Source organism: Heteronotia binoei, chromosome 5, assembly GCF_032191835.1.
Source record: "Heteronotia binoei isolate CCM8104 ecotype False Entrance Well chromosome 5, APGP_CSIRO_Hbin_v1, whole genome shotgun sequence".
Classification (NCBI taxonomy): Eukaryota; Metazoa; Chordata; class Lepidosauria; order Squamata; family Gekkonidae; genus Heteronotia; species Heteronotia binoei.
The window spans coordinates 22,904,947-22,932,581 of record NC_083227.1 but is presented as its reverse complement, the minus strand read 5'-3'; the positions used below and the strand labels follow the sequence as shown (position 1 = coordinate 22,932,581).

General features: G+C 48.7%; 1 protein-coding gene across 1 annotated transcript; it reads right to left on the bottom strand.

Moving 5' to 3' along the window:
- Positions 1-627: 627 nt before the first annotated feature.
- LOC132571160 (zinc finger protein 383-like) lies at positions 628-21,445 on the bottom strand. Its single transcript, XM_060237837.1, has 8 exons — positions 21,290-21,445; positions 15,890-16,829; positions 12,704-12,836; positions 11,004-11,074; positions 8,837-8,963; positions 4,796-4,888; positions 3,870-4,001; positions 628-1,731 (listed from the first exon to the last, which is right to left on the bottom strand). Exons 2-8 carry the CDS (start codon positions 16,652-16,654, stop codon positions 635-637), a joined length of 2,418 nt encoding a protein of 805 aa, XP_060093820.1. The 5' UTR covers positions 16,655-16,829; positions 21,290-21,445; the 3' UTR covers positions 628-634.
- Positions 21,446-27,635: the final 6,190 nt, after the last annotated feature.

The following is a 27,635-nucleotide window of genomic DNA, read 5'->3' as shown; positions in this document are numbered from 1 at the left end:
TACACGAATGGCATTTAGACAGACCCATAGGCTGTGGCAGAATGGAAAGAGAGCTCTGGTTTTTATATCCAACCTGCAGGTTGTCCGCGTTAAAATCTTTGGATGTCATTCCACAACTGTTCAGGCAGTCACAAGAAAGAATTGCGAGATGGCTTCATATCGTCTGGTTTGAGACGGAACAACAGCACTAATCCCACGCTGATTCAGACACGAACAATGACAAGATTTCCTCGTCCATGTGGATTACTGAACAGGTGAAGTCCAGGTTGGACCGGAATATTCACCGGCAAATTAAAAGTGAAATCCATTGCTTTCTGCTCTGCTTGTAAACATCTGGAGGCAGCTGTCCAGTATCTTATCACAGCAGGAACATACAGAGAAACTACTTTACAGAGTCCCCTGATGAAGCAGTGTGCAAAACACAGGAATATAGAACTAGAAATAAAATATATTTCCCCACGGCGCCTGTTTTTCCTTCTCTTCCTGGACCCAGTGATCTTAAACTTCAATCTGGTATAATTTTGCTCATATTTGGGAAGGGGACCAAGCTACAGGAAGGATCTTTTAACGCATCCCAGATGAGGAATGAGATACATGTTGCCAGATTCACAAGACTTTTAAAAAAAAAAATCATTCAAAACATTTCATACCCTACATGAGACTTCTGGTGATTAAAGAGTTTATCTTGGCGCACAAAGGTTTTCTGGCACACAGAGCATTCATATGGTTTTACCTCTGTGTGGGTCCTCTGATGCCTTACCAGCTTTTCTTTCTGAAAGAAGCTTTTCCCACACTCTGGGCACTCAAAGGGCTTTTCCCCTGTGTGGATTCTTTGATGGCGGATCAGCTGGGCACTCTGGCAGAAGTTTTTCCCGCACTCCAAGCACCCGTAGGGCTTCTCTCCCGTGTGCATGCGGAGGTGAATGTCTAGGTACGATTTCCTGCTGAAGTTCTTCCCACACTGGAGGCATTCAAAAGGTTTCTCCCCCGTGTGCATTCGCTGGTGCCTGATCAGCTGCCCCCTCTGGCAGAAGCCTTTCCCACACTGAGGGCAGGCGTAGGGCTTCTCTCCTGTGTGGATCCTCTGGTGCCGGATCAGCTGGCCGCTCTGACAAAAGCTTTTCCCGCACTCAAGGCATTCGTAGGGCTTCTCCCCTGTGTGGATCCTCTGGTGGGTGACAAGGGATGACTTGTTGCTGAAGCTTTTGGCGCAATGGAGGCATTTGTAAGGCTTCTCACCGGTGTGGATCCGCTGGTGGGTGATGAGATGGGACCTGGTGCTGAAATGTTTCCCGCACTGCAGGCATTCGTAGGGCCTCTCCCCCAAGTGGATTTTCTGGTGGGCGAGCAGATTCTCCCTCTGGCAGAAGCTCTTCCCGCACTCGAGACACTCATAGGGCCTCTCCGCCGTGTGGATCATTTGGTGTACGATAAGCCCTGACTGGTGTTCGAACGTCTGCCCACACTTGCGGCACATGTGGCTCTCCTCCCCTGTGGGCATGACGCCCAAGTGATCCGCCGTGACATTCTCCACTTTCTGGATGGAGATGCCCCACATATTTACAGCCTGGTGCCACTGCTGCCTGTCTGAGTCGTGGCCTTGATCGCAAGGCTCCGACTTCATGAAAGCATCCCTGAGGGATCCTCCGGGAAATGTTCTCAGTGATCCTGCCAACTCAGAGCCATCCTGATGAGTCACCTCTTCCTCGTTCTCACTGACTGTGCCATCACCTTGTTGGGATGCAAAGGAGAAACAGACAGGGGTCATGTCACATGATGGAGAGAAAGAAGGGAAACAGCAGCAGGGCATTTTTTTGTAGCAGGAACTCCTTTGCATATTGGGCCACACCCCTCTTATGTAGCAAATCCTCCTGGAGACTACAGAGCTCTTAGTACAGGGCCTACTGTAAGTTCTTGGAGGATTGGCTACATCAGGGAGGTGTGGCCTAATAGGAAAAGGAGTTCCTGCAACAAAAAAAAGCCCTGGTTAGCAGAAATAATCACGGAGACATTAGAAGACCCTCTCTTCTTTCAATCTGGCTGTGGTGGTTAGGTTTTTTGCAGCCAGGTGCATCCTGGGAGAGAAAATATGAGCCCTGGAAAAGGGCCTTGAAGAAGAAGACTGCAGATTTATACCCCATCCTTCTCTCTGAATCAGAAACACAGAGCAGCTTACCATCTCCTATATCTTCTCCCCCCACAACAGACACCCTGTGAGGTGGGTGGGGCTAAGAGGGCTCTCACAGCAGCTGCCCTTTCAAGGACAACCTCTGCCAGAGCTATGGCTGACCCAAGGCCATTCCAGCAGCTGCAAGTGGAGGAGTGGGGAATCAAACTGTTCTCCCAGATAAGAGTCCGCACACTTAAGCACTACACCAAACAGGCTCTCAAAAGGGCCTTGCCCTGACATGTTCCAGTCCCACCCTCCGAGAGGAGGAAAGGAGAAAAAGCCAGCTCTTTAGCTACCTAGCTAGCCCTGCACAGCTCCTCTGTACCACTGGGCTAACCCAGCTCAGGGTGGGGGGACGCCCTCAGCCCATTAGGAAAAGTCCCAGTTACTATAAAGGCCAATCCACCCATTTCCTCTGTTGCAATATTTAGATATTCTGCTTTTGAACCTCCACTTAGCTCTCATGACTAAAACTCATTGAGAAGTCTACCCCTCTGTGAAGTGCTAGAGTATTTGCTTGGCATAGGGCTGCCTACCTTCAGCTGGCACCTGGAGATCTCCTGCTATTACAGTAGATCTTTCGACAACCAAAATCAGTTCTCCTGGAGAAAATGGCTGCTTTGGAGAGTGGACTGTAGGGCCTTATTCCCTGCTAAGGTCCCTCCTCACCTCAAACCCAACCTCCCCTCCCCTGGCTTCATACACACAATCTCCAGGTATTTCCTAACCCTGAACTGGCAACCCTAGCTTAGCATAAGGAAGGCCCCTAATTCAGCCACTGAGATCTCCAGTTCAAAGTCTGGACAGTAGGTCATGTGACAGAATATTTAAATACCTTCTGGGTGAACTCGCTGCTTGAAGGTGTTTAAAGGGACAGTGAGCCCTTTAAATGCCTTTGGAGTTACGCACCTTGGAGAAGGCATTTAAAGGGACTGTGATTCCTTTAAATGCCTTTCCCCCCCTTCACTGGAAACAACAGAGGATGGGGACATTTTCTTCTTGGACCCACAAAATTGGACTCCCTGGTCCAACTTTTTTGAAACCTGGGGATTTCTTTTTTTAAAAAAGAGGCACCAGCAGCTATGCTGTAAATTTGGTGACTGTATCTCAAGAAAATAACCCCACCCAGAGTCCCAGATCAATTGTTCATTATATCCTATGGGGACCATTGACTATAATGGCCTCCATCAGGTTAACAGAGCTGAAAAATTTGGGTTTCCTAAATATTTACTGAATCCCAATACCATACCAGTATAAGGATCCAAGAACATAAGAAAATACCAATATTTTTCAGGTTCGATATAACCTAACCTGAAAATACCAGGTTTTGTTGGGGGGCTGCACTCCTGCTAAAGGGGTACATAGACAGTCAATGTCTGAATCCCAGCACCAAGAGGTAACATCACTGAAACACAGAGCTGGAAGTGTCCCCAAGGATCATCTAATCCAACCCTGTCCACAGTGGAGGAAATTCACAACTACCTCTCCTTGCCCAGTCCTCCAGTTACCCCTGCTGTATGTCCAAAGGAAGGCAAAAGACCTCCAGAGGAAGGTCTTGGCTTCTATGCCCTGTTGTTGGCCCGCCAGAGGAACTGTGTCAGCTGCTGTGTTGAGACAGGGCTACTGGTTTGATTCAACAGGGCTCTTATTAAAACAGGGACTTTACCACTGTGGTCCCTCTCTGGAATGGGCCACTCACTCTCACAGTGCAGTAGAGATGGTAAGGAAACGTCCTCTTGAAATCCTCCTGGGAAAATCTCCAGCGATTCTTCTGGCCAAGTGATTTCTAGCCTCAGATCCTCCTCTTTGATCTCACTCACAGTTATATCAGCTGTCAAGATATAGAGGGATAAACCAGAAAAACTAATGGCCTCTCTCCCATGAGTAGGCAGTCCATGACTGTCATTAAATCATACCATCAGAGATTGCGATACCAGGTGCTAAATGCAAGAAAAGAACAAAACCCTTGAGTTTTCTTTCTTTGAAAAGCAACAGAGATGTTTCTAGTCTTCATGGCTGCAGAAGCAAGCCTGAAAAAAAACGGTGTGGACAAACAGCTAGAAGAGAAACAGGTATATAAAGGGCCTTACAACAGCAGCAATGCCACACTGCACTGACTGCTGGAACATCTCAGGAGCTTGCGGGGAAAATGAGCTCCCTGGTCTTCCCCATGCATAGCATAAAGAAACACCTTTCTTTAGATTTTCCTAACCAATCAGACATAAAGTAGTAGCCGTGATGTCATTTTTGATGCTACATAAACACATTAAGCCAATTCAGAGCGAGGGCACAGAGTCCTGGGTCAGTCACATGAGTGATTCTGACCAATCAGAGAGCACGGAACATAAGATGATGTTCTAATACTGCACAGCCAGATTGGACTCTGTGCTGCGAATAAACGGTGTTGCTTCAGCAAGGGCAATACTTCATGAACAGACAAACTCTTCTGAAGGCATTTGAAATTAATCGCTGAAAAACTGCCAAAACAGTGCATGTACAAATGTGCATTTTGACAGGTCAGTAGAAAAGCTCTCCCCAAAACTGAATAGCTCAGTTTGTCGTAAGCATGAACCAAAAACTTACCAGCCCTCAGAGCAGATACCAGGTTTCTTAGAATCGACCCACCTGTCAAACTTTCCGTTTCCTTGAAATCACGGATGAACGCATCTTCTCCTCCTTCCAGCCAAGAGATGTGATCCGGTTTGGGGATCCATAATCCTTTATAGGAGGAAACAAAAACAAGGAGATAATCCTGGCACTTTCAAATACAAGAATGGGATAAAAATCGAAGTCTATCCACATGGGTTCACCTCAAGCCCTGCCAGTCAGACTTATGCTGAGAGTTCATTGTTCAATACTTGATTCCCAGGCCTGCAGAGGCCCAAGTCAGGCCTGGAAAGCAGCGAAGAAGAGAGACTTAAACCCATTCTCTCCATGTGATATGGTGTAGATCCAGATGAGGCCCACTTATACCTGAGAATCAAGTCCAGAGCATGGAATTTTAAATACACATCTGATTCACAGGGCAGATCGATAAATAATATGGGGTTAGACCTTGTAAAGAGGTAGTAAGCCTTTGCCATTTAGCTTTAGGCAACAGTTTAGAGAGCCAGTTTGGTGTAGTGGTTAAGTGTGCGGACTCTTATCTGCGGGAAACGGGTTTGATTCCCCACTCCCCCACTTGCAGCTGCTGGAATGGCCTTGGGTCAGCCATAGCTATCGCAGGAGCTGTCCTTGAAAGGGCAGCCGCAGTGAGAGTTCTCTCAGCCCCACCCACCTCACAGGGTGTGTGTTGTGGGTAGGTTTGCCAATCCCCAGGTGGGGGCAGGGGATCCCCCGGTTTGGAGGCCCTCTCCCCGCTTCAGAGTCGTCAGAAAGCAGGGGGAGGGGAGGGAAATGTCTGCTGGGAACTCTGTTCTTCCCTATGGAGATTTATTCCCATAGAAAATAATAGAGAATTGATCCGTGGGTATCTGGGGCTCTGGGGGGGATGTTTGTTGAAGTAGAGGCACCAGATTTTCAGTACAGCATCTAGTGCCTCTCCCCAAAATATCCCCCCAAGTTGCAAAACGATTGGATCAGGGGGTCCAATTCTAGGAGCCCCAAAAGAAGGTGCCCCTATCCTTCATCATTTCCTATGGAAGGAAGGCATTGAAAAGGTGTTGGCCCTTTCAATGTGATGGCCAGAACTCCCTTTGGAGTTCGATGCTTGTCACAGCCTTGATCTTGGCTCCACCCGTAATGTCTCCTGGCTCCACCCCCAAAGTATCCTGGCTTCACCCCCAAAGTCCCCAAATATTTCTTAAATTGGACTTGGCAACCCTAGTTGTGGGGGAGGAAGATAAAGGGAGATTGTGAGCCGCTCTGAGACTCTGAGATTCAGAGTGGAGGGTGGGATATAAATCCAATATCATCAGATAACTGAATATTCTTCCATATCCCCCCTCAAACCCATTCCCCGCATATAAAAAACTAGGGTATCAGGGAGAAGGCTATGCTAAAACATCAATCATCTGGAACTAAGGGTGAGTAGTGTAGTGGCCAAGTTCACAGATGACACAAAATTATTCAGGCTGACACTGAAGAGCTCCAAGAGGACTTCCACAAACCAAGTGAGTGGGTGACAATGTGGTAAATGAAGTTTAGTGCTGGGGAGTGTAAGGCGACGCACACTGGGACAAACACATCCTTACTTCAAGTTTAGGCTGATGGGGTCTGAACTTGCTGAGGGTGAGAGAGAAAAAGACTTGGGGTTGTAGTAGATAGCCAGTGCTGGATTAAACCCTGTGGAGGCCCCTAGGCAGTCAAACTCTTCCGGGGGGGGGGGGGGGCTGCCCCACTGCAGCCTGCCGGCAACCTCAAAAGCCCCTTTGACAAAGCTGTGGGGGCAGGGCCGGATCTACATATTTTTAAGGGAGGAGAGTAAAAAATGGTGCCCCTTATATTTCCCCTTCATTTATATCAGGCAGTTTCATGTCTGTGTTCATGTGAAGCGTTGATTATAGTTGGCTGCCAGGCGGGGCCAGCCTTGATGGAGTCTATATTGCGTCTGCTGAACTGTCTGGAACGGCTAAAGCAAGCAGACCCTCACACAGGGAAGAGCAGGAAAATAAAGTCAGGATTACTGGAGAGACCAGTGAGAGAGCCGCAGCCGCCTCCTCTACGCAGCCGCCGCTGCCTTCCTGCTGCTGCCGCTGTCTTCCCGCCACCTTCTGCCGCCTCCCCGCAGCCGCCTCCCCACTGCCAACTTCCTGCCACCTTCCGCCGCCTCCCCGCAGCTGCCGCTGCCTTCCCGCCGTCTCCCCCCAAACACACTTCACCCTTAGCACAGGGCCTGCCTCTTCTACTGAGAAAGAGAGAGAGAGAGAGAGAGAACCTGCAAACCAGTCTGACTCACAGAAACAAACAGGACTCTTTCTTGCTGAACTGACTGGAGGCTCTGGAGCAGCCATCCCAGAGAAGCACTGCACACAAAACCTGGAGGGAAACTTTGCTGAGCTTCTCAAGGCACTCCGGCACAACTTGGTCTTTCCGCTGTCTCTTTCCCTTCTCCCTCCCCAGGGAACGAAGGGAAGTTGTTGCTTCCCCCCCCCTCATTTGCACTTGATAGAAAGAGCGGAGGCAGCCAAAAGAGCAAAGGGAACTTAAAAAAAAATCTGTCCTCTGCTACTGACAGAGGCAGCCTGCAAGTTCCCGAGGGGGGTGGGGAAGCAAGCTCCCAAGGCAGGAAGCTTTGCAGCAATTTTGCCGCCAAAATCCTTCTCTCTCCCTGTCCCATTGCTCTACGAGAGCCAGTGTTGGCTGGCCTGGCGCTGCCAAATGCAGAAGAGGGGCTGCGGAGCTGCTGAAGAGCAGGCGAGCCTGACGGAGCCAGCTTGCCTGGCTCGTTTTCCTACTTTTTTTTGCTGCAGGCAATTCAGATTTCTGCTTGGGGGGGGGGGCGGAAGCGTCCTGTGCCCGCTGCCCACCATTCAACCGGAGCCCAGACTTAGTTTTGCAACGGCTTCCCTTTCCTTCCCGCCTGACTCAGCCGAAAGTGCCTTGCAAGCCCGGCAAGCGCAGAAGCAGTTTTCTCGCTCCAGAGATGGGTTTCCCTGGGGCTGGGCCGGCAGATGGGGAGGAGGCAGGGCAGGCGGACAAAGAAAGAAACAAGGGGGAGGGGTCAGGTGAAGAGGGAAGCAACATGGAGGGAGGGGGCGGGTGGACAAAGGGGGAAGCGATGGGGAGGAGGCGAGGCAGGCAAGCTAAGGGGAAGGGGCCGACGGAGGAAGAGGCAAACTAGCCGAGGGCCGCAGGGGGAAACTGGGGTGGGGGAAAGCTGGTCTGGGACCCCTAAAGGCATGGAGGCCCACAGGCAAGTGCCTCATTTGCCTAATTGTTAATCCGGCCCTGTAGATAGCTCAATGGAATGGTCAAGCCAGTGTACTGCAGCAGTGAAAAAGGCTGCAGAGGCTGCGATCACACACACTAAATAATGCACTTTCAATCCACTTTCAAAGCACTTTGCAACTGGATTTTGCCAGTTCACACAGTAAAATCCAGTTGTAAAGTGGACTGAAAGTGGATTGAAAGTGCATTATTTAGTGCGTGTGATTGCAGCCTATGTTAGAGATCATTAAGGAAGGGATTGAGAATACAACTGCTGATATTGTAATGCCCCTGTAGAGATTTATGGTGCAGCCTCATTTGGAATACTGTGTACAGTTCTGGCCACCAGAGGACAACATTAGCGGAAGGTCTCAGTCTCTATGGCCTGTTACTGGCTGTCCAGAAGACGACGACGACAACCGCAGATTTATACCCCGCCCTTCTCTCTGAATCAGATACTCAGAGCAGCTTACAATCTCCTTTATCTCCCTCCCCCACAACAGACACCCTGTGAGGTGGGTGGGGCTGAGAGGACTCTCACAGCGGCTGTCCTTTCAAGGACAACCTCTGCCAGAGCTATGGCTGACCCAAGGCCATTCCAGCAGGTGCAAGTGGAGGAGTGGGGAATCAAACCCGGTTCTCCCAGATCAGTGTCCGCGCACTTAACCACTACACCAAACTGGCTCTCTCCTCACCAAACTGGTTCACACCAAGAACCAGTTGGCCACTGTGCTGGACAGGATGCTGGACTAGATGGACTGCTCGCTTGATCCAGCAGGACTCTTCTTATGTTCTTACCCAAAGCAGCCACATTTTCATAGTTCTCCATCATAACTTCCCTGTACAAAGCTCTCTGGTCTCGATCCAGCAGGGCCCATTCCTCCTCAAAGAAACAAACGGCCACCTCCTCAAAAGTCACCCGGTCCTGAAAGCAGAGAAACTGTTATGTCCTCCCAGCCAGGATGGGAGAATCCACCTCCTTCAGTAGTAATGTGCTATGACTTAGGGCTGGGGTGTCGAACTCATTTGTTATGAGGGCTGGTCTGTCGGGTCGGGCAATGTGTGCTATAAAATGTAATGGCAGGTAGCAGAAATATAAACCTTATAAAGGACACAAAAACAATAGAAGATTTTTAAAAAACAAACAAACCTGAAATAACACATGCTTAAAGTATTAGCACTCTTACAATATCGTGGTCAGTATCAAAGCAAACTCTCCCCACCCCCTACCCCCCATTCCTCTGTAAGAGAGGAGACTCAGTCAATGGAGAAAATAGAGGTTTTGTTCTCTAGCGCTTGTGTGATTGAGAAATCCTGGCAAAGCAGGCTGTGATTCTGAAAGAAGCAAGAGAGAGGGAGAAGGAAGCAGCCTCGCTTGCAGGCCTGATAGGAGCCCTCTGGGGGGCCTGTTCTGGCCCATGGGCCACACACTTGACACCCCTGACTTGGGGTGTGATGGTGATAGAGCTCTGTTGTGAAGAATACAAGCAAGGAGTTTCCTTCCCCCTCAGGCACTGTGGCTAGAGCATGCTGATGGTCCCTGTAGCCCAGCATCCTGATTCAAAAAGCCACAGGTAAAAACAAAAGCAAAGCCAATTAGATGCTGGGTTCCAGTCTCTGCCCAGAACCTAGCCAGGTGATAACCCTGGAGTTCTGCTCCCATCTGCTTGGTTTTTTAATTATTCAGATCAGAAGCGCAGTATGAAAGGGGGCTTAAGACCCCACCCTCCAGATCCATTTTCCCTTGGGAGAAAGGCAGAGTATAAGTAACTAAATTTTAAAAATAAGTAAATAAATAACTGCTAAGCGGTGATTATCTTTTCAGGCAGAACTCTCTCATCTCCCAAGGCAATGGTATTCAAATCTTTCCAGACCCAGGAATCCACCTTTAAACAGCAAGCAGATGCGTAAGATCTACTGAGCTGCAAACGTGTATCAGGAAGACAGGTGACATCTCGGTCACATGACAGGAAGTCAGGAGAGGCAGAAAACGAACTCCCTGGTGTCAAGGCCAGGACTGGGAGCAGCAGACCCAGAGATCTGGAACCATAGTGAGAAACAAGCCAAAGGGAAAATCCTCTCAGCCCCCAAGCAACTTCACCCTGTTGTCCTGCCTCTACTCCCAGCATGCGTGGGATGCAGGGTCCCAAAAGCAGCAAAATAAAACAGCTGTTTCCAGGGGTGGAATTCTAGCAGGAGCTCCTTTGCCTATTAGGCCACACACCCCTGATGTAGCCAATCCTCCAAGAGCTTACAAAAAAGAGCCTTGTAAGCTCTTGAAGGATTGGCTACATCAGGGGTGTGTGGCCTAATATGCAAAGGAGCTCCTGCTAGAATTCCACCTCCGGCTGTCTCTACAGCAGCTCATAATCCAACAAGTAGGACACCACATACCACAGGATGAAGGCCACTGTCCTAGAACACTGAAGGAGTAGCCCCCCATTTGGGTTACCAGGTCTGGCTGACAAGCTGGCAAGGGACTTACCAGGAGGTTCCGAAAGAAGGGAAGAGAAGAAATGCAACATTCCCATGTTCCCTCCAGGTGATGTACCCACACCAAGGATGTCAGGTACAATGTGCCTACATCACCCGGAAGTAACATAGGCACATAGGTGACATCGGGGGGGATACTCTGGTTTTTGGGCAAAACTCTACAGTTTGAAGCTAGAGTTTTGCCCCCAAACCAGAGCATAGCCCCCCAACATCGCCATCGTGCCAATGTCACTTCCAGGCAAGGTAGGCATGTTGTCGGCGGGTGGGGGGGGGAGATCATTTTCTGGTGGAGAGGAGTGCCCTGCAGCCACTCCGCCACACACACACACTTTCTGATAGCACTGAAGCAGGGGGAGGGGTTCCAAACTGGGGATATCCCTCGCCATCATCCAGTGACTTTAGTCCTCATCACAAGCCATCCCGCCTATGTCTCCATTGTAACCTCCTCTCTGCTCCCCTGCACCACCCTTACCTGAGCTGGATCCAAAGAGGTGCAGAGAGGAGACGGATTAGAATCTAGCGTCAGGGTTGTTGTTCCATCGACTATCAAGAAGAAAAAGAAGACAGAAATGGCTATTATTATTGGATTGAATGTTAAAAAGAAATCATTTGCCCTGGAAGCACAGAAGTTTTACTCATTATCCCCAATTCTCCATGCTCCCCGGTTAAGAGGAAAATGCTGTTCAAAGAAATTACAAAGATGATCTGAATCCGGTGGTAACAAGAGAAAGAATTTTTACTCACAAAAACAGAAGCACATCTTCCATGCAGTGTTCCCTCTAAGCTGAGTTAGTGTGAGCTAGCTCACAGTTTAGCAGCCTCTGGCTCACACATTTTTGTCTTAGCTCAGGAAAAATGGCCCCCAAGCAAAGTAATTTATGCAGTAGCTCACAATTTTATTCCAGTAGCTCACAAAGTAGAATTTTTGCTCACAAGACTCCATAGCTTAGAGGGAACACTGCTTACATGACACATTCATGTAGGTATCTTTAATTTGTTGTGAACAGGTTCATTTCAGAAAGGTTAACTTACTACAGCTCCAAGCCCAGGGGGAAGGAGGAGGAGGAGGAGGAGGAGGAGAACGAGGAGGAGAAGAAAGGCCCAATATAAGATGAAAGACAGAAGCAACATCTAACAGGTGAAAAAGGGGGACCAACTGCCAAGCGTACCCGACTGAAAGAATGCTCTTAACCCTTTCCCTCCCAAATCCTCTTGCATGCAGAATTACAATACCCAACAAATATGAAGCTTGAGATCATTGGTACCTTGAAGACCTCCAAAGTTTAATTCTGGGTAGAAGCTTCTGATCTAAGCTTGGTTGGTCTTAAAGGTGCCATTGGACTCAAACTTTGTTCTATTGCATCAGACCAACATAGCTAGCCACTGGAATCTATCAACAATTATGAAGTTAGCCCTTCCCCTGAACAACCTACCCCCCCCAAAAAAAAACCCTATTTCACTAAATCAATATGGGGATCAAGCTGACCTCAAGGCAAGACGCAGAATTAAAAATCTTGGTTAGGTTGGATTGTGCCAGACACCAGACAATATGAGGGAACAATTGCTTAGCAAACACTGCATTAAAAGAAGGGAACAGCAGGAAAGACAGTGAAAAATATAACTTTGTCAGTTTCCCACTAATTTCGTTTTTGTTCTATTTTTAAGGCAATAGGGGTAAAAATGATCCCAACGCCATCCGAATACAGGCTGCAATTCACAAAATAATAGGAACGGAGGAGGTCACGAAACACCTCAGGGCCAGCTGACCTCGCTAAATGAATAGTGTGCCGTCAAATTGCAACCAACTCATGAAGACCCCCATCTCGGGGAGGGGGGGGGGTCAAAACAAGAGATGAACAGAGGTGGTTTGCTGTTGCCTTCCTCTGGGTAGCAATCCCAGCCTTATCTTCCTCGGAGGTCTCCCATCCAAATACTAACCATGCTAACATCTGGCGGGCTCATTAACGGCCCTAAATCGGGTATAAAGATCCAGTCCCTCCCCAGGGACACCAGATCTGACGCAGAATTGTCCTGCGACTGTTTCTGTCTCTCAATAAAGTCAACCTTCTTTGAAATCTGGAGGTCTGCTGGAATTGAAGCTAGTCCCAGAAGAAAGCGTAGTAAGGGTGCAGCAGGAAACACCAGCATGTCCCGCCCAACGCAGACGCTTACCAACCGAGCTGGGATCCTCCTCGTGCTCTTCTTCCTTGACTCCTTTGCAGACTTGACCCAGCTTGATGTCTGAAAAGGACAGCGGATCCATAGCAGCTCCACTCTGCTCCTCCTCCGGAGACCCAAGAAGCACCTAAAACAGCAGAGAGGGTCTGGCTGCAGAGGGCAGACCCAAAGGGAAAAGCCTCATTCTGTCTACTCTCCCTGGGAATTAAGGAAGTTGATCATTCAAAGACTGATATGACATCAGGGGTCGTTTTGTAGAAAAATAGCTGGTGGAGCTCATTAGCATAAGTCATTAGCATATGCCGCCCCCTCCCCCAGCCAAAAGCAAGCTGATACAAGAAAGGAGAGCCTCAGGCGAGCGAGGCCTCCTTGGGCTGGCTAGAGATCCAGCCAGCCCAAACAGGCCTTGCTCGCCTGGGGCTCTCCTGAGCCACCCCTCCCCCCAGTCAAAGGGCCAGCAAGCCACCCACCGCCCAAAATCACATAAGAAGTGGAGAAAAGGTAGTGCAGGCTTCTCCAGGGGTTAAGGAGGGCTGCTGGGGGTGTGGCAAAGCTGCTGGTGGCTGGCTGGCTGGCTGCTCTCCTAATCCAAGGATTGTTATGCAGCTGCACCTACTATTCAATGGACAAGGTAGGTGGGCAGGGAGAGGGGAAACCATCAGAAAGGTTCAGGAGCTGTGCTCCTGTGAGCTCCTGCTGAATCTGAGGCTGTATGACATCTTCCTGAAAGCTCGGCCAACATAACCGGAGAACCAGCGTGGTGTAGTGGTTATGAGCGCTGGACTCTAATCTGGAGAACTGGGCTTGATTCCCCACTCCTCCACATGCAGCCAGGTGGGTGACCCTGGGTCAGTCGCAGTTCTCTCAGAGCTCTCTCAGTCCCTCCTACCTCACAGGATGTCTGTTGTAGGGAGGGGAAGGGAAGGCGATTGGAAGCCACTCTGAGTGAAGGGCAAGGTATAAATCATAGAGTTGGAAGGGACCTCCAGGGTCATCTAGTCCAACTTTACTTTACTTTACTTTATTCGATTTATATCCCGCCCTACCCCACCGAGGTGGGCTCAGGGCGGCTTACAACAATAAAAGCTAACAGAGGTCGATTTAAATACGATTAAAATTATACAATAAAATACATAAAAACCTAAAAATACATAAAACTCACATCGATATACACTATGCTACTATTCCTTAAATCAGTCCTTCAAATTTCCAATATTCAGTAATCTGATGTTTAAGATTTAATATTCAGGCATTCTGCTCACAGTTGAACATATTGTGAACATGAACATATGAAGCTGCCTTATACTGAATCAGATCCTCGGTCCATCAAAGTCAGTATTGTCTTCTCAGACTGGCAGCGGCTCTCCAGGGTCTCAAGCTGAGGTTTTTCACACCTATTTGCCTGGACCCTTTTTGGAGATGCCAGGGACTGAACCTGGGACCTTCTGCTTCCCAAGCAGATGCTCTACCACTGAGCCACCGTCCCATCCCCCAAATTATATGCCAACCGGAAGAGGGTTGTTTTACAGGCCAACCGGAAGAGGGTTGTTTTACAGGCCCTGCGGAACTGTTCAAGGTTCCGCAGGGCCCTCACCTCCTCCGGGAGCTGATTCCACCAACAGGGAGCTGCAATCGAGAAGGCCCTGTCCCTGGTCGCTTTCAGACGGGCCTCCTTTGGCCCAGGGATTGTAAGGAGGTTCTGAGACCCCGACCTCAGCACTCTCTGGGGGACATGTGGGGAGAGACGGTCCCTAAGGTAGGCAGGTCCCAGACCATAAAGGGCTTTAAAGGTCATAACCAGCACCTTGTACCGAACTCGGTATGTTATCGGCAGCCAGTGCAGTCCCCGAAGTCCCGGCTGGATGTGCTCCCGTCTAGGGAGCCCTAACAACAGCCGGGCAGCGGCATTCTGCACTAGCTGCAACTTCCGGGTTCGGCACAAGGGCAGCCCCATGTAGAGGGCATTGCAGTAATCCAGCCTCAAGGTGACCGTTGCATGGATCACTGTTGCCAGGTCGTCGCCCTCCAGGAAAGGGGCCAACTGCCTTGCCCGCCTAATATGCACAACCCCCTGCACAACACAGGAAACTCACAAATACCTCCCCCTAAATTCACAGGATCTTCATGCTGTCAGATGGCCATCCAGCCTGTTTAAAAACCTCCAAGGATTCAATCCCCTCCTCCTCCTTGTTCTACAGCTGACAGTCTTCATGTGGTGGCTAAGGGGAACCAGCTCCTGCAGACCCCACACTGCTTCAACGGCTTTGCATGCAGAATATTCGGCTTCACTCCCCATCATTAAAAGCGCTCAAGTGTTAGGAAAGATATTTCTTCATTTGCTGCCACCAATCAGTTGAGACAATACTGAGCTAGATCGACCAACCACGTGATGTGGCAAGGCAGCTTCTGGCCATACACCCAAGCCCAGAGCTATTGCAGCCAGGGGTGGAATTCTAACAGGAGCTCCTTTGCATATTAGGCCACACACCTCTGACATAGCCAATCCTCCAAGAGCTTACAAAATAGAACTTTGTAAGCTCACGGAGGATTGGCTACGTCAGGGGTGTGTGGCCTAATATGCAAAGGAGCTCCTGCTAGAATTCCACCCCTGATTGCAGCCATGAGAAATCTGTGACAGATTATAATTCCAAGGGTCTGGTCTGTCATGACAGAAATGTCTCTCCAGAGCACACAGCAAGCATTTAAAGGACTCCCTTCTAACTTGGTGTCACTGAAGGTTGCCAGTGATAGCTGGCAGCCCAGCAAGAGAACCTGGGGATCAGGGAAATCACTTCTGACCCAAAACCAGAAGTGACGTTATTGTGCTGGGATGACACTCTAGGGTTCATCTAAGCTCTGTTGTTTAACCACAGAGTTTGGGGGGAATCCAGAATTTGGGTGAACTCTAGCGCATCACCTTGGCGAGAGGATGCTTAAACCACAAAGTTCTGAGTGAATCCTTAAGCAACTTGCCAACACGATGATGTCACTTCCGGGTTTGTGCTGGAAGTGATGTCACACATTGGCCAAAGGAACCCCCCCCCCTCATTTTCTTCCACCAGCCTCTGAAGCAACAATGGGGAATGGGGGGTCCAGTTTGCGAGGTCTCCAGCTACCGTGGAGGGCCCAGACCCTCTAGTGTCACCCCCTATTAGAGCCTTAGAGAGTTAATGCCCTCACCCCCTCTTCCCACCGCTCCTCCCGACTCAGGAGGAAATCTTCCGCCAAGGCCACAGCCTGGCCGCAGGTCTCTGGCCCGCCTTCCCTGACCCAGCTCTGCATTTCCTGAGGCAGGATGGTCAAGAACTGCTCCAAGATCAGCAGCTCTAAGATCTGCTCCTTGGTGCATCTCTCTGGCCTCAGCCAGTGGTGGCAGAGCTCCTGGAGTCGGCTGCAAACCTCTCGAGGCCCCTCGGTCTCCCGGTAGCAGAAATGCCTGAACCGCTTGCGCTGGATCTCTGCGCTGACGTTCGCATTGCCCGACACGCCGTCCTTCGCTTTCCTGCCATCTCCATCACCCAGGACTCTCTCATGGGCCAGGGAGGTTTGGGGTGCCCCCTCCACATTGGGAGGTTGGCCAATGTCAGTCCCGTTCTCTGAGGCGGCCAAGGATAACTCGTCGGCAGTCTTATCACCCCACAGCCCCTGTGGGTCACCCCCTCCTGTGTGAGGGGGCTGCAGCGTCTTCAGGAATTCCTGCCACTGGGCTTCCCAACGCTGAGCCAACCTTTCTTCTGGTTCCTGTTTAATTAGCTGAGGCCCTACCCCTCTGGTGTCCCCAGCCTGGTCAAAATTCGGGGCCTTTGCCAATGTTTCCCCTTCTTCCTCACTCACGAGAGCAGCCTCTTCCATCTTAATTCCCACAGGCAACCCGCAAGTGAACATATTTTGAAACAAGGGGGCCGCAGCAGCCACCGTGCCTCCTTCTTCAGGCACGACTTCCATCTTGAAGGGGCTGGATTCGTTTTGGGTCTCTTTTTGCAGGGAAAAGATGCAGCTTATTTGGCTTCAGGCCCAAAAGCTTAGCTCATTCACAAGAAGGCTCAGGTGCAAAAGATTATACTGGAAGTCATTAAGACAGGTGCTGGGTGTTTTCGGGAGCTACGGGAAGGGCTTCTCCCTGAAGGAAAAGAAACACAACCATTCACTTATTTCCTGAAAATACTTGCTAAAAGTCTCCCTTTAAAATGCTTAATCACTAGAATGATTGCCAAACTCCAAGTGGGATCCAGACATCTCCCAGAAATAAAATTGATCTTCACACTACACAGATCAGTTCCCCTGGGGAAAATGGCTACTTTGGCAGGTGGATTCTACAACATTATACCTCACTGAAGCCCCTCCCTCCTCAGGCTCCACCCCCAAATGTCCAAGAATTTCCCACCCCAGATAGGGTTGCCAAGTCTGACTCAAGAAATATCTGGGGACTTTGGGGGTGGGGCCAGGAGCAAGGGTGTGGCAAGCACAACTGAACTCTGAAATTAGTTCTGGCCATCACATTTAAAGGGGCCACACTCCTTTTAAATGCCTTCCCTCTATTTGGAATAATGGATAGAGGCACCTTCTTTTGGGGCTCATAGAATTGGACCCCCCAGTCCAATCTTTTCGAAACTTGGGGGATATTTTGAGGAGAGTCACTAGATGCTATGCTGAAAATGTGGTGTCTCTACCTCAAAAAACAGCCCCCCCCAGAGCCCCAGATACCCACATATCAATTTTCCATTATGCCCTATGGGAATTGGTCTGCATAGGGAATAATGGAGCCCCCAACAGACATTAGAGAGCCCCGTGGCACAGAGTGTTAAAGCTGCAGTGCTGCAGTCCTAAGCTCTGCTCATGACCTGAGTTTGATCCCCAGCGGAAGCTAGGTTTTCAGGTAGCCAGCTCAAGGTTGACTCAGCCTTCCAGCCTTCCGAGGTCAGTAAAACGAGTACCCAGCTTGCTGGGGGGAAAGTGTAGATGACTGGAGAAGGCAATGGCAAACCACCCCGTAAAAAGTCCGCCGTGAAAACATTGTGAAAGCAACGTCACCCCAGAGTCGGAAACGACTCTGCACAGGAGACCTTTCCTTTCTAACAGACATTTCCTCCCCCCTCGCTTTCTGGTGACCCTGAAGCAGGGGGAAGGCCTCCAAACCGGGGGAACCCCTGCCCCCACCTGGGGATTGGCAACCCTAAACCCAGAGCAGGTGACCCAGTCTGGAACCTACCACCAAGAGCTATTGGAACTTTTCAGTTTTAATGGTATGAACTAGTTTTAAATATTTCCTTTTAAAAATTATCTGCAGGTTTTTAAATAGCCTGTATGATCTTCCATGAGGTGAGCCATAAATAAAACAGCCTAAACGGAGCTCAGGGAAGGGGGAACTTATAAAATGCCTCATAAATACTGCGAAAGAATTAAAATGAAAAAAATTATTGACAAATTTACAGAGGGCAATTTGCCACAACAACCTATAGATACATTGTCCTGTGATCTAAAAGAGTGCTCTCTTCAGTTTGCCCTTTACAGACTGGTCCGCCAGGATCGAACTAAGGACGTGAGCAGAGACCTTCATCTGCAGTACTGCAGCTTTACCAGTCTGCACCACGGGGCTACTAAGGAATATTCCTAGTTAATAGCAAATGCCAGAGTTTAAATAGTAAAAGTATTTAAAATGAGATTTGTCACAGTGACCATCACGTGTTTGAAGTAGATCACGATGGGTCGTCAGCAGTGTTCCCTCTTAGATGAGTTAGTGTGAGCTAGCTCATAAGAACATAAGAGAAGCCATGTTGAATCAGGCCAACGGCCCGTCCAGTCCAACACTCTGTGTCACACAGTGGCAAAAAATTTTATATATACACACACACTGTGGCTAACAGCCACTGATGGGCCTGTGCTCCATATTTTTATCTAAACCCCTCTTGAAGGTGGCTATACTTGTGGCCGCCACCACCTCCTGTGGCAGTGAATTCCACATGTTAATCACCCTTTGGGTGAAGAAGTACTTCCTTTTATCCGTTTTAACCTGTCTGCTCAGCAATTTCATCGAATCATCATAGTTTTTTAGCCTCCAACTCACACATTTTTGTCTCAGCTCAGGAAAAATGCCCCCATATCAAACTAATTCATGCAGTCGCTCACAACTTTGAAGTCAGTAGTTCACTAAGTAGAATTTTTGCTCACAAGATTAGAGGGAGCATTGGTCGCCATGTTAGTCTGTCGGTAGCAGTAGAAAAGACCAAGAGATCTGGAGCTCCTTAAAGGCTAACCAAAATTGTGGCCGTGGAGGAGCTTTTCATGAGTCACTGCTCATTTCTTCAGGTATCTGAAGACATTTCATGAAGAAGTGAGCAGTGACTCAGAAAAGCTCATATCCTGTCACAAATTCCGTTAGTCTTCAGGGTGCTCCTGGACTCTTCCTTTTCTTTGAAATAGTCAGTAAGGTCTTCTCTTTTGCTTTTCAAAATATGGTAACCCTATTCTAGGCAGAGTAGCAATTTGAACCCAGATGTTAACTCAAAACATTCCCCCCCCCCATCATTTTCTTTTCCTATTAGGAAAAATGTTAGCTAGTTCATTTCTGAGTCTCCCACTACTAATAAGCAGGACTGGATCTACATGTTTTTTGAGGAGGGGCAAAATTAAAAAATGACACCTCCTTTTGGTCCATTCTATCTTATGGGTCCATAGAATACAACGGACTCCATACCCAATTTGGCACACACCCCTACATCGGCGCCCAGGGCAAATACCCCCCCTGCCTCTCCTAGATCCGGCCCTGCTAATAAGAGCCAATGCCATTACAATCTAGAGCAGGGGTGGGGAACCTCTGTCCCGAGGGCCATATACAGCCCTCAAGGTCACTTGGTGTGGCCCTCGGGGATTACTGGGCTGAACTGAGCCATGTGGCAGCCTCCCTGGGGCCTGGCTGGCCAGCGAGGATCGTGGGGCCCAGCCTTGCTGTGCTGCAGCCTCCCCAGGGTCAGGCAGGGATCACAGGGCCCAGATGTACTGTGCGGCAGCTTTCCTGGGGCCTGGCTGGGCAGCCAGAATTGTTGCAGGGCCTGGAAAAGTTACTGTCACAGTTAAGTTTGCACTTGATTATCCCAGATGGCGTGGCCTAATATGCTAATGAGTGTGTGACCTAATATGTTAATATTAGGGATGTGGTCTAATGTGCTACTGAGTTTCTGCTGGGCATTTGCCTAGGGCAGTGAGGTGGGTGTATGTGTATGCGCACCAGATTAGGCTCTCCCCACATGACTTCAAATAAAAAAACAATTATTTGCATTAATTTTGCTGGCCTGAATCGTTCTCCCTCGGCGGAGCACTGTTTTTTGAGTTGATAATTTTTTATGGTCCACGAATGGTGTTATAAATATTCAAATGGCCCTTGGCAGAAAAAGGTTCCCCACCCCTGATCTAGAGACAAACCTAAGAATGTAAGAACCACACTGGAATAAGGCTGAAAATCCATCTAATCTGAAAATCCATCTAATCCTGTAGCAGCCAAACAAGCCCACAGAGAAATTCCATTTCACTATAATGGCTACTAGCTGCAGATGGAGCACAAATTTGTCCATTTCCCAAAGCACTCTCGTAAATAGAAAGAGAAACCTTTTAAGAGCAAGTTTGATTTGTGCTACTCATATTTCATGCTAGGTTGTGCCATTCAGCCCATTTTTTACACCACTTTAGTCTGCAACAAGTTTTTCAGGGTCTAAGCTTTCGAGGGCCAAATCTTCCTTCATGCAACATTGGACTCAAATCTAGTTGTTCTACTACAAATCAACATGACTGCCTGCCCCAGGGGTGGCCAGACTTGCTTAACGTAAGAGCCACATAGAAGAAATGTCAGATGTTTGAGAGCCGCAAGACATGGATGTCAGATGTTTGAGAGCTGCAAGACAGGAAGAAAGGCAACTAGATGGAGTGAAGGAGAGGCGGAAAGAAAGCAACTTTAACTTTAAATGCATTCTCCAAGCCACCACCTGGCTTAGCTTGGAGAAGTGATTTAAAGAAACAAATGCCTTCTCCAAGCCAGCCAATGGGATGGTGAGGGTTTCGAGAGCCACGCAATATGTGTGAAAGAGCCACATGTGGCTCCTGAGCCACAGTTTGGCCACCCCTGCTGCAAACCCTGCTTTAGTTTTAGGATTTTTTTTTTAAATGATGAGTTTAACCACAATTTCATGGGCTGGTCACTTCCATAGGCTCTTGTAAATCATGGCACAGTCTGACAAATATTATAACACTTAAAAAATCTAAAATATAAACGTGCCCCAAAATATGCACAATACATCCATGTAAGCCAGGGGAGGGGATGATCCAGAGAAAAAAGTGGATGGAGGAACAGAAAGAAATTAGCCACAAAGCTTTGCCTATTGACTTGTTTTGCACACACCAGTATCTCCTTGCATATTAAAACAATTAAGTCTAAACGGAGGGTCTTTCGAATAACATCCTTCCAAAATAATACGTTGGGTAAGCGTGGGGGGTGACGGGGGGCGAGGCCAGGAAGATGCCTGCCCTGCTCTTGTCTGTCTCTCTCCCCTCCTCCCGTTTCCAAACGACGCCCAGATCCTCGCCGCTCACCTTGCAAGCCGCACCTCAATGTCTCGTGGGAATCCGGCAGAGCCGAAGAGACCCGCGGAAAGCCAAGACCCGGGCGGGCTTCCCTTCCAGAGGCGGGGAACGGGGAGAGCAGGAGAACAACACAGGAAGGTCCTTCCCTCGCACGCCTCCTCTCCTGCTCAACTCTCCATGGGCTTTTCTAGGAATCTGCCAGCCTCGCCGCCGGTTTTAACCCTCTCGAAGGGGCAGAGTTAGATGCTTCAAACCAAGAAGGGGTGTTTCTGCTGACACTGAAAGACCAAGCAGATTGTTGGAGGAGGATTCTGTCGACAAAATGGTTCAGCGGCTGCACTAAACAATGCACTTTCAATCCATTTTCAGTGCACTTTCCCAACTGGATTTTATTTCGCACTAGACTTCTAATCCTGGTTTAGCCTCGTCCCCAAGGTGACATTCTGCACTAAAATCATAGAGTTGCTTTCTCTGATTCTAGCGTGGAGTGTCAGTTTGGGGACAGAATTAAACCAGGATTAAAGGTCTAGTGCGAAACTGGAGGTTCTGGCAGGGGAGCGCAGCTATCGTATGCCCTTGACAGAAGAATGGTACACGCCTTCTATCTGGGATGGTCGTCCTCTTCCACCGAGCGCCCAGCTTTGGGAGGGATGCACATGAAGCGGTGAGGGAGAGGGGACACTTGCCTAGCCAGCCAGATCAGCCGAATCAACCCTGGCAATCGATGGGGTGACAGATGTCGCAGCCAGATCACCCTCACATGCGAAATTGAGTGAACTGGCAAAATCCAGTTGGAAAGTGCATTGAAAGTGGATTTGAAAGTGCATTATTATGTGTGTGTGTGTGTGATCACAGTCCAGATGTCTTATTTTAATTTGTTTTACGTAAATGGACGTCCCGCCTTGCTTTTCCACACAGGAACTCAAAGCTGCACATGTGGCAACTAGACGGGGCCCAGTTTTTTGGAATTGCCACTGCTTTTCTGACTACAGAGATATGTTTTCCTGGAGAAAATAGCAGCTTTGGAGAATGGGTTTTATGGCACCACACCACTGAGCTCCCTCCCTCTCCAGGCACAACCCCTAGAGCACCAGGAATTTGTCAAGCTGGAGTTGGCAACCCTAGAAGTGACCTATAACAAGAGAGAGAAGTGTGCTATCCCTCCTTGACAGAGGCTTGTAGGGATGCTGGAGAACCCCAGAATTGCGACTGATTTCCAGGCTACAGAGATCAGTTCCCCTGAAGAAAACGGCTGCTTTGGAAGGCAGATTCTGTAGCATCATACCTTGCTGAGCTTTCTCCTCTTCCTATACCCTGATCTTCCCAAGCTTTACCTCCAAATCTCCAGGAATTTCCCACCTAGGAGCTGGCAACCCTACGAAGGGAAATGTTACTTGCCAGGTGGGAACATTCAATAGTATTTTTGTCACTTTGCATCTGTATAAATAAACTCTTAATACAAACCATATAAAGTCCTTTATATGGTTTATATGTAGTTGTATTATTCTTCATCTAGAATCAGTGGGTGTTTTGTTGGCTTTATCAGACATTTCAGCCAAAGACCCACCTCACAGGCAATACTCCCTCTAAGACGAGGAGCAAAAATTCATGAGCTACTGGCATTAAAGTTGTGAGGTACTGCATAAAATAGTTTGCTCTGGGGCCATGTTCCCTCAGCTAAGACAAAAATGTGTGAGCCGGAGGCCAAATAACTGTGCACTAGTTCACACATAACTCATCTTAGAGGGAACACTGCTCACAGGGTGGTTGTGAGGTAAAATGTGGGGAGGGAGATGGGGATCTTTGAGAGAGTTTGTTATTTCTGTAGTGTGGAAAAGCAACAGCAAGGACCTGTCAGTCTGATGCTGGCAACTGGGAGAAGGGGGTAGATCAGGATGGGTAGCCATGTTAGTCTGCAGCAGTAGAAAGGCGCAAGAGTCCAGGAGCACCTTGAAGACTAACCAAATTAGTGACAGGGGATGAGCTTTTGTGAGTCACTGCTCACTTCTTCAGATACTAACCAGATTTGTGGCAAAGAGTGAGCTTTCATGAGTCACTGCTTCAAGTGTGCAGTAGATCACCCCCTGCCGTAAACCTGGTTAATCTTTAAGGTGCTCTTGGTCTCTTGCTCTTTTCTACTGCAATAGACAAGCATGGCTACCTATCTTGATCTAGTCCACCTGTCCCAATTCCCTCCCTGAGTTTTCCCAGTCAATCCCCATCCCTCTTTCCAGGGCTTTTTTTGGTAGAAAAAGCCCCGCCGGAACTTATTTGCATACTAGGCCACACCCCTTGGCATCACCTTTGTGTCACATGGGGTTTTTTGTAGGAAAAAGCCTTGCAGAGACTCATTTGCATATTAGGCCACACCCCCTGATGCTAAGCCAGCCAGAACTGCATTCCTGCTATAAAAAAAGCCCTGCCTCTTTCTATCAATTTCCAAACTTCCACAGAAATTCTGTGGGTGACTTTAGGTTGGTCACACATGCTCAGCCTAACCTGCCTCACAGGCAGTGTTCCCTCTAAGCTGAGTTAGCGTGAGCTAGCTCACAGATTTTTAGCCTCCAGATCACACATTTTTGTCTCAGCTCAGGAAGGATGGCTGCAAATGAATTTATGCAGTAGCTCACAACTTTAATGCCAGTAGCTCAACATTAGTGTTGCCAATCCCCAGGTGGAGGCCCTCCCCCCCTTCAGGGTAATCAGAAAGCAGGGGGAGGGGAGGGAAATGCCTGCTGGGCACTCCATTATTCCATATGGAGACATTTCCATAGGAAATAATGGAGAATTGATCAGCAGGTATCTGGGGTTCTGGGAGGGCTGTTTTTTGAGGCAGGGACACTACATTTTCAGTACAGCATCTAGTGCCCCTCCCCAAAATTCTCCCCAAGTTTCAAAAGATTGGACCAGGGGGTCCAATTCTATGAGCGCCCAAAGAAGGGGCCCCTATCCATTACTTCCAATGGAGGGAAGGCATTTAAAAGGTGTGCGGTCCCTTTAAATGTGATGGCCAGAACTCCCTTTGGAATTCAGTTATGCTTGTCACAACCTTTCTCCTGGCTCCACCCCCAAAGTCCCCAGATATTTCTTGAATTGGACTTGGCAACCCTAATCCCAAGTTTGTCATATTCAAGTCCCCAAGGCCAGTCCTAGACTGTCTGGCACTCTAGGCAAGGCTGACTTCTGGTGCCCCCCTCTGCACTGAGAATGTCACCCAGTCACATAGGGGGCGCCCAATTTGGCACCCCCAGAAAGCTGGCGCCCTAGCCAATCGCCTAGTTTGCCTAGTGGCAGGGCCAGCCCTGCAAATCCCCCGAATCGGGCTACTCTAATTGGTGCATTACACAGAACACCAAGCCGATTGGATGTGGTGCTAGGAAAACCTGGCACACTCTGGCTTTTCAGATTATCAGATGGAATTTCTAGTGAGTCAAATCAAGTCTGAAGGTAAGGCTGCAGAGTAAGGTTGTTATGAAGGTTATGCAGAGAACAAAGGTTTATATATCATTCCAGAGGGGGTAGCCTTGTGAGCATGTTGCTGCAAAAAGAAACAAGAGTCTTGGGGCACCTTAAAGACTAACCAAATTTTATTTGAACATAAATTTTCACAACTCCATCCAACTTTGTCAGGTGCTGGTTGCTTCCACAAAGCAAGGATTCTCCACGTTGCTTTTATTGCTGCTGTGAATGCAGGGGCACATGCCTCTCTCAATTTACTTCCCTGAGGCAGCTATGTTCTTTGGATTGGGCATTAAGAACATAAGATCCAATGTTGGATCAGGCCAATAGCCCATCCAGTCCAACACTCTGTGTCACACAGCGGCCAAAAAAGCCAAGTGCCATCAAGAGGTCCACCGGAGTGACTAGAAACTCTTCCACTGTGCCCCCCCCCCCTAAGCACAAGAATACAGAGCATCACTGCCCCAGACAGAAAGTTCCAGCAATAAGCTGTGGTTAATTGCCACTGATGGACCTCTGCTCCATATACTTATCTATTCCCCTCTTGAAGCTGGCTATGCTTGTAGCCACCACCACCTCCTGCGGCAGTGAATTCCACATGTTAATCACCCTTTGGGTGAAGAAGTACTTCCTTTTATCAGTTCTAACCCGATGGCTCAGCAATTTCATTGAATGCCCATGAGTTCTTGTATTGTGAGAAAGGGAGAAAAATACTTCTTTCTCTACCTTCTCTATCCCATGCATAATCTTGTAAACCTCTATCATGTCACCCTGCAGTCAACGTTTCTCCAAGCTAAAGAGCCCCAAGTGCTCATTTTACCGGTTGGCTGGATGGCAGCTGATCAGGCCAGAGCCTTTTTGGTGGCAGCCCCCATGCTCTGGAATGGCCTGGCAGGGGTATTTAAGTGGGCCCTCACTCCCAGATCTTAGTCTGGCCTTCAACTTCTTCTGTAAATGGGGATTCAGTCTTAGCTTTGCCACCTTTTCTGTAGTACTTTTTACAGCTGCCTGACAAGCATATATTCATAGGGTACAGCCTCCAGCATCCCTGCCTTTCTATGCCAGCCAAAATAACACCTGTTATATTTCTGCCTGTTAGACAGCTATGAAAGGTATAGGGATCCAGCAGACTGTAAAACTGGTCTTTTGCATATCTTTAGCAGTCCTCAGCCTCTGGAAAAGGTCTCTTTAAGTTCTCAGAAAAAAATTATAAATACTTTTTCCACCCATGAGCTCTCATTCACAACAGTTTACATTTTTGTTGGTCTTTAAAATCCCTGTTTTATTTCGCTGCAACAGACTATTGCAGCCACCCTTTTGGAATTATTCCTTCACAAGAGAAAAGTCACATTATTGTATCCATAATGACAAATTCTAGCCACTAGATGACACTACAGTCCACCCAGAAGCAAAAGAAAACAAGGTTCCCCCCCCCCCAAAGAAATTTAACTCAAGTCTGAGATTTCTAAATAAACATTGATCATTAGAACCCTGCTTCCAAATTTATGGTAGCTGCAGAATAGCCTTTTTTCAGATTTAAAAATGGAGATTGCTCTTCCTTCAAGACCCATCTTTGAGGAATCCGCACCTAGCAATTCTGCATCACTGCTCCAAGAACACCTCCTGCCTGGAACAGTAACTCATGCAGAGATGCACTGTTGGTGGGTAACTTGCTGTGTCTGGGCATCAGGAATGGTTCAATGGCACCCAATGTAGCAGTGGAGCACAATTAGACCATCCCAGCTGGGTGGTAGGGCAAGAGTAGTAATTCATGCAGGGATGCAACAGGCACCTTGGGCAGCAGATTGTTCTAGTGCAGAGGTGGGGAACCTTTTTTCTGCCAAGGGCCATATGGATATTTATAACATCATTTGCGGGCCATAAAAAATTATCAACTTAAAAAACAGTGCTCCGCCGAGGGAGAATGATTCAGGCCAGCAAAATTAATGCAAATAACTAATTTTCTATTTGAAGTCATGTGGGAAGAGCCTTATCTGGCACACACACACACACACGGCCCATCGCCCTAGGCAAATGTAGAAAAAGCCCAGCAGGAACGCAGTAGCATATTAGACCACATCCCCTAATATTAGCATATTAGGTCACACATTCATTAGCATATTAGGCCACACCATCTGGGATAATCACGTATAAACTGAACCGTGACAGTAACTTTTCCAGGCCCTGCAGCAATTCTGGCCAGCCGGCCAGGCCCCAGGGAGGCTGCCACACTGTACATCTGGGCCCTGTGATTCCTGCCTGGCCCTGGGGAGGCTGCTGCACAGCGTGGCTGGGCCCCACGATCCTCACTGGCCAGCCAGGCCCCAGAGAGGCTGCCACATGGCCCAGCAATCCCCGAGGGCCACACCAAGTGACCTCGAGGGCTGCATATGATCCTTGGGACGGAGGTTCCCCACCCCTGTTCTAACGGGAACAAGCAATTCATTCATTTGGAGCCAACACAAAGAAGTCCTAGAATAACCCCACTCCTATTACAGGCAAGGTTCAAACAGAGATGCAACATGCAGCCTCCTGCGAGGGCTGTTACTTCTCCTGGGCCTCATTAACCGCATTGCAGCCAATGCAAAATCAGCACAGGCTGATTGGAAGAAAGCCAAGCCAGGGCAGTAACTCACGGAGAGATACAACAGACAGCCTCCTCTGTGGATGGGCGCTCTAAGTTTACCCGTATGGAAAGTCTCAGTTTCCCACAGAACGCCACACTGGCCATTTTTTCTAAGGAGGGAGGGAATCTTTTTGAGAATGAGTGCCTCGGTGTTGATTTCCCATTTTATTGCTTTCTCTGGATGTTAAAATGCGTGGGGGGGGGGGGGGTTGTACCCTCCTAAACGATTCCCAGCACAGGAGGGACTGATTAGCGCACATTACTTATTCC

Coding starts and splice junctions, on each gene's coding strand:
- LOC132571160 (XM_060237837.1), bottom strand. CDS start 16,654: ATGGAAGTCGTGCCTGAAGAAGGAGGCACGGTGGCTGCTGCGGCCCCC. Junction 12,837..15,889: donor AGGAGCGGTGGGAAGAGGGG/GTGAGGGCATTA, acceptor CTGCTGTTTTAG/GTGCTTCTTGGGTCTCCGGA. Junction 4,002..4,795: donor GGAAACGGAAAGTTTGACAG/GTGGGTCGATTC, acceptor ATATCTTGACAG/CTGATATAACTGTGAGTGAG.